Here is a 13,819-nt window from a genome sequence, read left to right as displayed (position 1 = left end):
TTTAATTTGTACCCAGCCACTTTGCTGAAAGTGTTTATCAGTTGTAGGAATTTTCTGGTAGAATTTTGGGGGGGGGGTCACTTATGTATATACTATCATATCATCTGTGGATAGCAATATATTGGCCTCTTTCCAATTTGTATCCTGTTGATCTTCTTTAGTTGTCGTATTGCTCTGGCTAGAACTTCAAGTATATAGGCGGACTCGTTGATCTTCTAAGGGACCTCATTTGATTTCCAGCACCCATATGGTGGCTCAGAACGGCAGACACTCTGTTTTAGCTTCTGCATGCACTGTGATACAAACACATATATGCAGGCAAAAACAAACAAACCAAAAAACCAAAAAAAAAAACCCTTATGCATACAAAATTTGGAAAATTAAAATGACTGCTTCTTAGGCTGGACAAGAAGCCTTTTCCAGGAAAGGCACTTACTGCCAAGCCTGACAGCCTGAATCCAGTCCCTGAGATTCACCTGATGAAAGGAGATCTGGTTCTGGCAAGTTGTTCTCTGACCTTCCATGCACACAAAATAAATACTTATTTCTCAAAAAGAATACTTATAAAGAAGTACCAAGTTATACATGCTTTTCATTTTGCCCTAACGTATATATATATCTTTACTATATGAAAGCGATTTAAGGCATCTTACATTGTACTATAGCATGTATGTTGCTATAGCACCTTCCTTTGCCTGATGCTATAAGTCTGTCAGTACAAGAAAGGGTTTTTGTATATTCTTTTGAATGGTAGCTGTTATCTGATATTATGGCTTCATTTCTTTGTAAGCTTTTAGCATTTAAAAGAAAGACTGGTGGTGGAATATTTGATTTGATTCAGAGTTTGTGTGATCTTTGTGAACTCTTAAAGCTATATTAACAACTATATATTAGTAAATTACTTCTAGAAAAATGGGGCATCAATCAGAAGAAAAATTTCTTGAATATAGTAGTGTTTTGAGATGATATTTTTAATCCCTACCTTTATTCTTAACAGTTAATGAAAAGTAATTAGAATGATATGGTCAACCTAGCTAATAATGACAGACATTCAGAAATCTCATTTATGGATTTTTGGAAAGTTGAAAAAGCTATACAATATAAATTTTATTTTCTTAGCCTGGATGTTTGGTTTGAGATAACAGACTCTAAAGAATGTAAGTGGATAATGGCAACATCTATTCACCAAATTCATGTTAAAAATAGAATTGGAGTTTTAGCATTGTGTATTAACTGCTACTATTTCTGTTTTAGAGGGAAGGGTGTAGTATTAAGTGCTGACATTATTCATAATGTATGAATATGAAATATAACTGTATGTTGTTTAATAGTATTCCTTTGAAAAATGTGTAAAGTTAGCAAGGACCTTACTAAGCACATACAGTTAATACAGGAGTCACGTTTATAAGTAGAAACAGGTGGATTTTTTTGTAGGTCATGTAAATGTTAAGAGTCATAGTGTTATTTAGCAGACATCTAGTAACTTATTTCATAATCCTAGAAAATCGCCTTTAAACACAAATAATAAAATTTGTATCTAATTAGTAAGGCACTTCAGGCATGATAGGAAATCACAGATGTGATTAATCACAGTCATACTTTATGTAAGAAATGGGCTGCAGATGAGACCAAGTAAGTGACTTGGTCAGAGACCCCTTACAGAGTTGTCTGAAAATGATGATTTTGGTTATTTTGGCTTCTTAGTGACGAATAAAATACCACAGATTTCTAGGACAGTATGCCCAGAGGTATGCCTTTGTTGTACTTTTTAATATTGGCACAATTAGTATGTATTCCACATAATTCACACCCCATTTTAATGACATGTTTATGTTTTCCAGTGAATGAAATAAAGAGATTTGTCTTATTTTTGAACTAAATATTGCTTTGTATTTTGAGTATTAAAGGAAGTCCTCAACTTTACTACTACTTTGTTACTAATTATATGGCTTTGTTACAGTTTTGGTAAACATTAGAATTTTGTACTTATCTTGTTTTAGGTGATTTCTGTTTTTTCTAGGCATTTGATTAAAATTTGTTTTTTGGGGTTTTTAACCTTGGCCATTAAATTTTAAAAGGTGAGAGTTTTATTAAGGGCTAAATTTGTGTATTGGAGAGTGGAATATTCTGGCAGATAATCTTCTTGTGGCCTAATATTAGCCGACTTGTCCATCTACAGGAACTCTTGGATATAGAGATTCAAGAACCGAGAATTGGATATTCTGTCTCCTGTCCTGTCAGGTCCCATTCTTCTGAGTGCCAGGAGCTTCATTGACTTAAGAATATATGTATTATAGCTTGAACTTAGTTTTATTACTGAAAAATAAAAGATTTCCTTTTGATTCAATAATTCTACTTTAATCTTCGCTCAAGTTCAAATTTTTAAAAATGTAAGAAAAAGCTGTATTCACGTAAATAAATAGTATACAAACCTAGTTTGTTACACTATTAGTTTAATATGTTAAAGTTATGTAATAATTCCAGCATTTTACATTTTTTACATTTACATTTTACAATGCTTGTTTAACTGTAGTTTTTGACAAGGTCCAACTTGAAAATTTTATTACCAATTTTTTAATGAATATATACAAATTGGCTTTTATTTTCATGTATAGTTCTTTATGAGTTTTAGCATGTATATAGATTGATGCAGCTGCCACTACCTTCAATGTGGAACAGCTCCTTTACCCCCACAAAACTCTGAATACTCCTTCATAGCTATGTACTCCTTGTCTTCTCATCTCTGTAACTACTGACCAGTTCTCTTTTCTCTATAATCTTGATTTGGAAGGATGTTTTGTGACTGACACCACAATTTACGACCAGCTTCTTTGAGCATAATTATTTCTACCAATTCAGTTGGTTCCTTTTGTTAATGACTAACTCATACTCTGTTGTCTCAGAGTATTACCATTTGTTCATCCAGCTACCTGTGTTTAGTGAAAGATGATTCTTGTATACAGTTTTTGAGATTTTAATAATGCTTATAAATATGTGTGCAAACTTTATGTGGATAAATTTTAATTCCTCTGGGATAAATACTTAGAATGAGATTGCTAGGGCATATGATAAGTGTGTATGTATGTAACTTCATAAAAATGCCTAGCTCCATATATGGCTGTACTAATTTGCTTTCATTTGGTCCTTCTCTTTGTCAGCACTTGATACTGTCAGATTACTTTAGAATTCTAGCATGGTTAATAGTTTCTTCTTGAAAAATTGCCTTCTGCTTTTCCTCTTTCATGAAGTGTCTGTTCAAGACTTTAAAGAGTCCTTTGACTTCTTTATTGAGTTGTATGTCTGATTTATGTATTTAGTTTTTTTTTCCTCATAGACTCTGGCTTTACTTTTCTCATTTTAACAGCATCTGTAAAACAAAACTTTTCTGATGGAGTCCGGTTTATTTATTTATTTTTTTTAAAAAGCCATGGTTTATAAGTCAGGGTGACAGTTAAAATTTAACTCACATGATATATTTTCATTATAATATAACCCTTTTCCATGATGCTTTCCAAATACAACCAATATTATTATCAGGAGCCAGAATTGTGTAAATACTGTTACAACAGTATAACAGTGGTGTTGAAGTAGTTCAAAAGCTAGCAAGGCTGGCCTACTTCTTTAAGCCGGTGGTGGTCTTCTGCACCTGGACCAAAGTTGCCTAGGTAGCACTTTACTTTTGTGTACTGTCTGCCTTTGGATTTGGGAGAGCCCCAGAATTTGTTTAAATATCATTTGTTTTCCAGAGACATTTTAGATTTTAGCAAAATTGAAAGGAAGATACAGCAATTTCTCATGCACTGGGTCTCACTGCATCTGCCTCAACCAACATTCTTTTATAGAGTGCTACATCTTTTTTGTTAACCAATACTGATGCCTCATTACCATGCAGAGCCCATAGCTAACATAAGCCTTAGTGTGAACTGAAGCTGTGGATTTAAAGGTATAAATTTGGGGATGTATGTAACTATTTCATTCTGCTGAATTATTTGACCAGCCCCCCTCCCCCCATCATTCTGCACTGACAATCCAGTATTTTACTGATTTCCTAGTTTTGCCTTTCCTAGAATATCATGTAATTGTACTCACGCAGCATGTAGTTTGCTTGACTGATGCATTTAAGTTTCTTCTTCACATCCTGGTTCCATATTTCCTTTTAGTGCTTAGTAGTGATTTCACTGTTTGCATGTGTGCCACAGTCTGTTGATTTTTGTATTGAAGGGAACAAGACTTTTGTTTGCTTCCTTGCATTCCTGTCAACAGTGAGTAAGAGGCTTCCTGTTACATGTATTTACCACCGTTAGGTTTTGACTGTTTTACTTTAGCCATCAAATAGGCATGTGTGATCACTGCCATATTATCCCTTGTGGTATGGTGTTGAATATTTTTTCAATCAGTTATTTGCTGCCAGATTATCTTTAGTTAAGTACCTTTTGTTGCCCATTTTAAAAATAGGGTTATATAGTATTTTGTTAAGTTTTAAAAGTCCCTTGTATGCTTTCAATTATAGTCTTTTATGAGATAGGTCTTCGTACCCAGTTCTGGTCTTCTCATTCACTTGATTATAATTTTTCAAAAGTTTTTAAGTGGTTTTAATTTTCTGTAGACTGATCCACTGTATTGTGAGAATAAGAATTCTTTTGCAAGGCCAAGTACCACACCCAGCCATTAGTTCTCCACTGCTTGTTTTCCTTCTCATCACAGTTGGTCCCATCTTACTCTTAACTTCTGACGTGGTTAACTTCTTCGTGTTTCTTCTTGTGTTGCTCCTCAAATGTCAACTCTTCACCTGGATGAATTTAATGTAAGTTTTCTTTCAGTATTTGGTGTATAGTAGCAGCCCCTATATTCTAGTACTGCCTCTACAGCAGGTTCTGATCACTTGCCTTGCTGGTGGGAAAAAGTAATGATGATATTAATAGATTAACAGTAGTTTTAACTACGCAGGTACTTGCTGTTCTGCTAGTCCCAATTTTTGTGTTAATTTTGAAAACAAGTCACTAACTTAATGTACATTTTAGTTTGTATGTCAACTTACTTTCCTTAAAAAGGATGTTAATTTTTATTAAAGTTGAACTTTATCTTATTTTTACTTTGAATTCTGTTTGAATAAATATCTTCACTTATTAAGGGTAGAAAAATTCTGTAGGAAATTGTTAAAGGATTTTCTTACAGTATAGTCTGGAATAAATATAAGCAGAATAACAGCTGTTTCTAAGATCCTTCATTTTTGTTAGGTTTTGTATATGTGCCCAATTGTTAAAAAAAGAATAATCATGGGGCTCAGGAGAAAGGTCAGGAGTTAAGAACACTTGCTGTTCCTGCAGAAAACTTGGGTTTGTATCCCAGCAGGTCTTTAACCAATAACAGTCATAAAACAGCTTTTAGTCAGATATTCTCTGCCTAGTAAAAGCTCGCTATAACTGATTGTCAGTCTCATTCTTTGAAAAATGATGCAAGTAGCGTAATTATTTGTGATGCCTGTGCTGGTTGATATCTTTAATTTTGCCCAGAGCCTGTTGTCATCGTTACTTTTTTGTTACTGTAATAAAATACCATAACTGAAGCAACATATAAAGGGAAGAGTTTATTTGGGGCTTACAGTTTCAGGGGTTTAGGATTGATAATAATGGGGCAGCATGGCAACAGACATACAGCAGTCACGAAGGCCAGAATAACTGGGAGCTCATATCTCACACCCCAAACAGGAAGTTTTGGTAGAGCTCACTAAAAACAGCACATGGCTTTTGAATCCTCAAAGTGGGTTCCAGCAGCATACTCTCGCTCCAGCAGGGATACACTTCCTAATCTTACAGTCATTAATAAGTGACTAAGTATTCTAATGTCCAAGAATTATGGAGGACATCTCAATCAAACGACTACACTGATAAAAAGTGTAAACATTATATTACATGAAATACTTGCTGATATATTTTCAAGTGTATAAGTCAGTACATTTTAGAGAACATTTCATAATACTAACTTATTAGATTGGTCAGTTTTTCATTCATTGGACAAATATGTCAGGTACATTTATGAATAATTTTCTGATTTGAAATGTATACCCAGTTAGATTGTGGCTCATGCATTTAACCCCCGCACTCAGGAGGCAGAAGCAGGTTGGATCTATAAGTTTGAGGTCAGGCTGATCTATAAGTTTGAGGTCAGGCTGGCCTGCAAAGCTAGTTCCAGGAAAGCCAGAGCTATACAAAGAAATTCTGTCTCAAATAAACAAAAATAAGAGAAAGAAAAGTAGGAAGAAAATGTGTTTCCAATAGAGTTTATATTAAACTCAATATAGTTGGCTAGATGTTTTTGGTATTTGGAATACGTGATTTTCATATGTAGATTGCAGAGTCAAGAGGATCAAGATTCTAAGGTCATCCGTCAGCCACAGAGTGAGTTAGCATCCTGTCTCAAGGAAAATGGAACAGTTCTTACTAGTGGTCTGTAGAGTTTTGGTTTGGTAGTGGTAGGGATCTTGCTATGTAATCTAAAGCTATCTTTGGAACTCAGGATCATCTATCTTCTCTCAGTGCTTGGGTCTTTAGTGGACCCGTGCGGTATAAGAAGTTTGAAGACTGTTTCAAGATGCTGCTCTTTTGTGTGTGTATATGTGTGTGTTCACCATTGCATCTTAACAAGCTCTATCTAGACTTAATATAGATTCATATAGATTATATATTTACTCATCAATACACACTTTAACAGATTTGTCCCTGTTATGTGAAAGTATTTCATTATCATAGCTCTATCAACTAACATATTTTTGTCCTTTTCTGATAACAATGTACTCATGGAGCAAATCTAGGGGCAATACTTTAAATAAGGTGCTCAATTTTAAAGAAAAAACTAAACTAAAATAGGCCAATTTCTGGGTTTATGTGATAGCCTAGTAGTTTTCATACTGTACATTGGGTAGGTTATATATATGATCCCATTATTAAAATCTAATAGCTACCTTTCTCCAGCATTTAAGGAAAAAAAAATAGTATAGCACTTCTTGTCAAGTCTGTTGATCTAAGTTAAATCCCCAGGACTTAATGGGATATAGAGAACAAACTTTAACAGGTTATTTTGTGACCTCCACGTGGACACTCATACTCCCATACGCACATCCATGCCTGCGCACAGACCCACTAAATATATGTTGCAGCATTTTTTCAAAAGTAAAAAATAAATTAGACATAATTTTCCTGGTTTTAACTTAGTCTGTTGTATGTTGAGGGCATTCAGTATGTTTAATCTTTGCTTCTACCCACTTAATTGATCTACTGTGGAATAGCATTTTATTTACATGTGCTTACAACTCAGATTTATAGATATGTATATCTGAATTCATTAATTCATGGGTTTCAAAAATGCACCATAGCTTGAGATCCTCCGTAACCTGACAAGGTTTAACAAATGTTTGGTGTTTCAAACCGGTTTAGGCTAGACTTAATGAGAGTTGTGTTGGTCCGTGGAAGACGTTGGAATTAAATATTTGTAGAGGCTGGCAGCATAATACTCAAGTTCTTGTCCTCTTGGGTTGCTTCCTCATCCACATAGCAACCAAACTGTGTAGTTGGTTGGCTCCCTGGTTGTGAAATCTGCGTGCACATACCATCTAACCCATTTTTCCTCTATACTTGAACTCATTTCTAAGTTACAAATATAGCGAATACAGTACAGATGTTCCAAAAGGCTGTGTTGTTTGGGGAATAATGACAAGCACGAGAGGTGTGTACGGTTTCAGTAGAACACAGGCATTTTCTTCCAAATATTTTTGATTCATTGTTACTTGAATCTGTGAATGTGGGACTCATAGATCAGAAGGTCCAACAGTGTAATTTCAAAGAATTATACAAACTTGGGATACAACTATGTTACTTCTTCATCCTAAAGTTATAAGCATAGAAGAAATCTGTCTTCTGCACAGGTGTTTTCATTGAGCTGATAGCACAGGGGCAACTTTAGCTAGAGGAGGTGATAGCAAGCTTGTAGATTAGGAAAGGGAAAATTTATGATTAGACTAAGAAGACATTTCAGATATGAGGGAACTTCATGAATCCCCCCTTCCCGCCCCCCCAGACAGGGCTTCTCTGTGTAGCCCTAGCTGTCCTGGAACTCACTTTGTAGACCAGGCTGGCCTCGAACTCAGAAATCTGCCTGCCTCTGCCTCCTGAGTGCTTAGCTTGTTAAAGTGACTGATAGTTGACACGATCTTCTATATACCAAGCGCTGTATGTATTATTTGTAGAGGAAGAATGCTAAAAAGAGAGGCATTCTGCCACCATGGAGGCATTTAGATTTTAGTGGAAGAAGCAATAAATAGATAGGTAATGTGGACAGGTAGCAGTGAGAAGTTGGAACAAAGGTGAAACAGAGAATAAAGAAGTAGAGAGATAGAAATAGAATGTATATTTAAAGAGTGTATAGAGAGAGTAGAAACAGTATCTGTAGAGAGATTATAATGTAATAGTATAGGTGGAGAGGGAGGGAGGGAGAGGTTAGGAAAGACTGGGGGTGAAATTTGATTAGAAGAAAGTGAAGGAAGGCCCCATGATTTGAGTGACAGTGGCCAAGCATGGTTGTTCCTAGAGGTTTACATTTTTTTGTCCTTGGAGAGCTTAGTATATTGTTCTCATTTCAGTCCTTAAGGATACTATTTTATATGTCAAAAAACCAAGGTCCATAGGTAGAATAGTTTTTCCAGCGTTACGGAGCTCATCAGTGGCCTCACATTGGCAGCACTCAGGCAGTTTGATTCCATATCACTGATCTTGAGTTTTGTATCTGGGCAAAAGTACTAGGAAATTTCATGAGCATGATAGTCTGGGACTAAGAATAAATCCTTTTTGTTGTAAGGATTTAGGATTTTATTTTATGTTAAGCCACTGGGTATTTTGAAATGCCCTGGAGGTTGCTTTTAATTGTGGATTTCAGGAGAGAAATCTGAACTAGATGAGCACATTTGGTAGTCTGCTCTGTGTAAGGTATAGAATAAACTTCTGCCTGGCCCATAACAGTGATTTGATTTAAAGCTAAGGATTCTACTTGATTTCTTTATTGAACAAATATATGTGCATGTATTTGTATGAGTGTTTATGTGTATAAATAAACTAATGAACTATTCTATTAATAGGTGCGAGAAGATGTACTAAATTCATTGAATAACAACTTTCTTCAAACACTAAATCAAGCTTGGAATGATCATCAAACAGCCATGGTGATGATTAGAGACATATTAATGTATATGGTAAGTAGCATTTTATTTGGCTTTCTTTTAAGAAGTCCAACATTTAGAAACAATGACTTTCGTTCAGTTTTAGTTGGGTGCTGGCTAGATTTTTGTTGGAGGTAGCTTGGGGTTTTGTTTTGTTTGGGTTTTTTTGTTTGTTTGTTTATAGGACTATTTTATATAGAAGTGTTTTGCCTATATGCTTGTATGTGTGTCGTGTGCTAGAAATGCCTGTAGAAGTCAGAGGACATTGTATCTATTCTCAGGAACTTGAGTTCCAGGTAGTTGTGATTTACCTGAAACTCAGGTCCTCTGCAAGAGCAGCAAGTACTCTTTACCAGGGAGCAACTCTCCAGGTCCTGGTTTTTGCTTTTTTTTTTTTTTAAATATTTTTTATTAAATATTATTTTTATTTTATTCTTCATTTACATTTCAAATGCTATCCCAAAAGTCCCATAACTCTCCCCCCCCACACACAAAATATTTGATTTTTAAGTAAAAATACTTTCTTTGTAAAGGCCACCCTTAACCTGTGTCAATGAAGTCTTATTCATGCATATTTAAAATGCTGAAAATGCATGAGTTAAAAATTTATTTTGTTGAGCTGGAGAGGTGTGATATCTTAGTGGTAAAACACTTGACAAGCAAGCAAGAGGGCTGGGGTTTCGATCCCCAGGATCCATACCAATGCTAAGTGGGTGTGGTGGCACATCTGTATTTCCAGCTTTGAAAGGTGGAGTTAAGAAATCTAACGAGTTAAATATCCGTATTGGCAAATTCTGGGTTTGGTTGAGAGACATTGCCCTCCATAAGAATTCGGAGAAAGAATTGGACCATCGCGGGCATATGCACCTGCATTACCAGGCTTGCGCATGTATATGAAAAGGAGAGGAAAACTATCTTTTCTAATATTTAGCACTGTGTTTCAAAATAAAAAGTATTTAAAAGCCTTTCTTAACAATTCTTTCTGAGGTAAAGGTAGTTTACAATACAATGGCAATATGAGTTGAAAGCCAAATCTTCTAAGTTTATAAAACCTAACTATAAATATTTTCAATGACAAATATGTCATATAGTAGAAAGTTGTCACAGTTTTCATAGCTGCTATCCATCTCTTTTGTAAATACTTGCAGTGTTTTACTGCAGTTCTTGCTTTAGTCTTGTTGTGCTTTATTGGTGTTGCTGTTTTTCACTTTTAATCAGTCAAGAAAGCAATCTTTAGAAAAATGGCTCAGGAAAATCCACCCCTCCTTCCTCTCCCCCTCCCCTCTCTCTCCAGGATTTCACTTTGTAGCCTGGCTGTACTCACTCTATAGACCAGGATGACTCAGACTCAGAGATCCACCTAACTGTGCCTCCCAAGGGTCCAGGTTAAAGCTATGCACCCAGCCTGAGATTTTTATTCTCAATTTAAAAATACTTGTAAGCTTACAGAATAAATATAAATTACTTCAGTTTATTGTGACACTACAAAATTAGTAAGTGATTTGTTGTCCATGTTTTTTGTTTCTCTGCTTATGTGCATGTCTGTCTGTCTTTACTCTGCCTACATATGTCTGTTCACCATGTGCATGCAGTGCCCATGGAAGCCAGAAAAGAGCATTGAATCCTGTGGAACAGAAGTTAGAGTTTAAACAGTGTGGCTGCTATGAATCAAACCTAGATCTTCTGAAAAGCAGCCAGTGTTCTTGACCACAGAGCTCTCTTTCCAGCCCTTGTTGCAGTGCTTATGTTGGAGAATTGGACATAATGATTTTAGTTTAACTCTTTAATTTGCTCTCTTCAGTTTTATTTTCAGTTCTTCAGGTGCAGTATGACAAGAGAAGCTTGTCCTAGTTTACTTCACTTAATAGAATAAAGCAATTTGGAAAGTATTTCCAGTGAGAGCAGAACTACTAATTTGTTTGATTTGTTCTGCTGAATAAATCAGGAAAGCCTTTACCTCTAATTTTATGAGGGCTCTCAGTGGCAAAAAGGGAGAGGCCACCTTATTTTTCGGGGATGAAATGAAAGGTTGACCAAAGTAACCACTTTCTGAACATTGCATGCTGTCAGGTTATGGGTTGTGTTAATAATTTAAAGATAAATGAAATAGCATGTGAAAACAAATGTGTGAAGGAAGCTGGCTACTCTTGTCCTCTTTGCAGTTTTAATAGTAGTGAGTCTTTAAATTTAGTACCACCAGTCTAACACAAATACACAACCACCAGGAATTGGAATTTTATTACCCATTGTCTCTTAATAAGCTTTTAAATTTATGTTTACTCAATTCTAAAAATGGTTTCATTTCTGTTTTCACAAACAATGAAATCTCAAGGCTTGTGTACCGCTCTAGTTCTATTTTGAACAGTAAGTTCAAGCCACATGTTGCTCATTTCTAGAGTGAAAAATTACAATTGGTACTATTGGGGTTTAGACAAACTATTTATTGTAGGGCATGGCCTAGTAATAAACTCAGAACTAATGAACTAATATTGATTCTTGTTATCCTTTAATGCCTTTGATAATCCATACAGTAGCACAATACTGGATAAATGCAGTGACATGCCCTACCATTTCAGATGCTCTACTGAAGGAAACCTTATGCTAGATGGGTCAGTGTCAGAGTTTGTCTACTGTCAGACCTTCTGACAGCCCTCTCTCTACCTTGCCTGGCTTTTTGACTCCTTTTCTCTGGCTAGAGTGCTCTCCTGATTATTGCTTCTCAGTCTTCAGCTCTGTCCCCTGGCTTCCTTCCTGAAAAAGATTTTAACTGTCTCCCTCTCAGAAAGAAGAATCAGGTAGGACCTGTGCGGGGTTCTCCCTTCCCCTCCCCTCCCCTCTTCCCTCTCTCTTTCTCTCTCTCTTTCTTTCCCCCCTCCCTCCCTCCCTCTCCCCCCTCTCTCTTTCTCTCTCTCTCTATCTCTGTCTCTCTCTCTTTCTAGGGTTGGTTTTGTTTTGGGTGTTTTGCTTGTTTGTATGTTTTGCTTCTCTAGATAGGATTTCTCAGTGTGATTACCCAGGCTGTCCTAGACCTTGCTTTGTAGATAGGCTTGCCTCACACAAAGATCCACCTGCTTCTGCCTCCCAAACACTACTACTACCCAGCTCTCCCAGGGTTCTTTTCAGGTAGATGTCTGTTTAACAAATGTTGAAATTTGCTCTCTCTGTTTTTATAATCACTCTAAACAAATCCCAGTTCAGTTTTTGGGATTACCATGGAGAAGTTACACATCTGGATACAGAGTGCACTGCTAATCCTCCTCCCTGTTACTTAATTTTCAGCAGCATTTGGCACAGCTGGGTGCACTTTTCTTTTAATATATTGGTCCCTGGTCACTGACAAAACACTGTGTGCCTCCGACCTGCTTCCTTCTCAGCCGTTGCTCCTCTTTCACGTCCTCCTCTTCCTCCTCTTTAGTAAATCAAGGCGTCTTTGGACTTTGTGATCTTTCTTCTACTTACCCTTACAGCTTTCTGTGCTTCTTTACACAGTCCTCAAGTTGTATATATACCTATTGTCAGAGATTTGGCTGCCACTATCTGTTTGGATGATGGCACCATTTATTGTCTGGTTATTATCTGGAAGGCACCTCAAACTTGGCAAACTCCAAGTGAGCTCGTAATTGTTGTTCAAGTTGCCTACATCTTCCCTTGCTAGAATCTGATTTCAAATGTTCCTATCTTTTGGCCAAGATCAGTCTAATACTTTTTTTTTTTTACATTAATGTAACTAGTCTTAAAATTATGTTAAGACTACACACAAACACAAGTCTTAAAGCACCACTAGACATTTCTCTGTTCTGTTTTACATATTTCTCCCAAAGGAGTTTTTATTGTTGTTGAGCTTTTTGTTTGTTTTGTTGTTGTTGTTTCTTACCAAAAAAGGTCATACCACTTATTTTCTGAGATTATCATATCCTTTGTTTTGAAAGGTTTTAAAAACTGTCCTTGTTCTGATGAAACATTTTGAAATTTCTTGTCAAAAGCTGGGGTGGAATTAGTGGTGACCCACGTATGCTCTCTGCACTTGGAAGGCAGAGTCAAGAGGATCAAGATTCTCAGGTCATCTTCAGCCACAGAGTGAGTTAGCATCCTGTCTCAAGGAAAATGGAACAGTTCTTACTAGTGGTCTGATGGGTTTTGCCCTGTAGGTTAAAAGTGTGCTCTCTTTGTACTCAGAACTGTTCTTTGGCAACATTCACAGTATCTCATCACTTACTGAAATTTGGAGCTAATAATTAGTATGAAAGTTACTTGAATAAAAGAATTTCAGTCGGGCTGGAGAGATGGCTCAGTGGTTAAGAGAACCGACTGCTCTTCCAGAGGTCCTGAGTTCAATTCCCAGCAACCACAAGGTGGCTCACAACCATCTGTAATGAGATCTGATGCCCTCTTCTGGAGTGTCTGAAGACAGCTACAGTGTACAGATATAATAATAAATAAATCTGAAAGAGAGAGAGAGAGAGGGAGAGAGAGAGAGAGAGAGAGAGAGAGAGAAATTTGAGAAAAAAATTTTCGGTCATGTGCTTTATGGGTCTGAAAACCCAGTTCCTAACTAGAGATTGGGGGTAGGCTGCTAGCTAACTCTGGAAATTCTAGTCAGAGCATTGATTC

General features: G+C 36.3%; 1 protein-coding gene across 5 annotated transcripts in view; it reads left to right on the top strand.

Moving 5' to 3' along the window:
* Nucleotides 1-13,819, top strand: part of Cul3 (cullin 3) — a 75,768-nt gene that overhangs the window by 27,370 nt on the left and 34,579 nt on the right. For 4 of the 5 annotated variants that reach the window (NM_016716.5, NM_001313728.1, XM_006496498.4 and 1 more), the window contains one exon: nt 9,128-9,241. In NM_016716.5, coding sequence (NP_057925.1) covers nt 9,128-9,241 — 114 coding nt within the window. Of the gene's footprint in view, nt 1-4,735; nt 4,805-9,127; nt 9,242-13,819 lie in introns of those variants that run through there. The other variant, XM_030254443.1, reaches the window with a different exon arrangement.

Source organism: Mus musculus, chromosome 1, assembly GCF_000001635.26.
Source record: "Mus musculus strain C57BL/6J chromosome 1, GRCm38.p6 C57BL/6J".
NCBI lineage: Eukaryota > Metazoa > Chordata > Mammalia > Rodentia > Muridae > Mus > Mus musculus.
The sequence above is the reverse complement of the archived record's forward strand: the minus strand, read 5'-3'. Positions and strand labels throughout refer to the sequence as shown.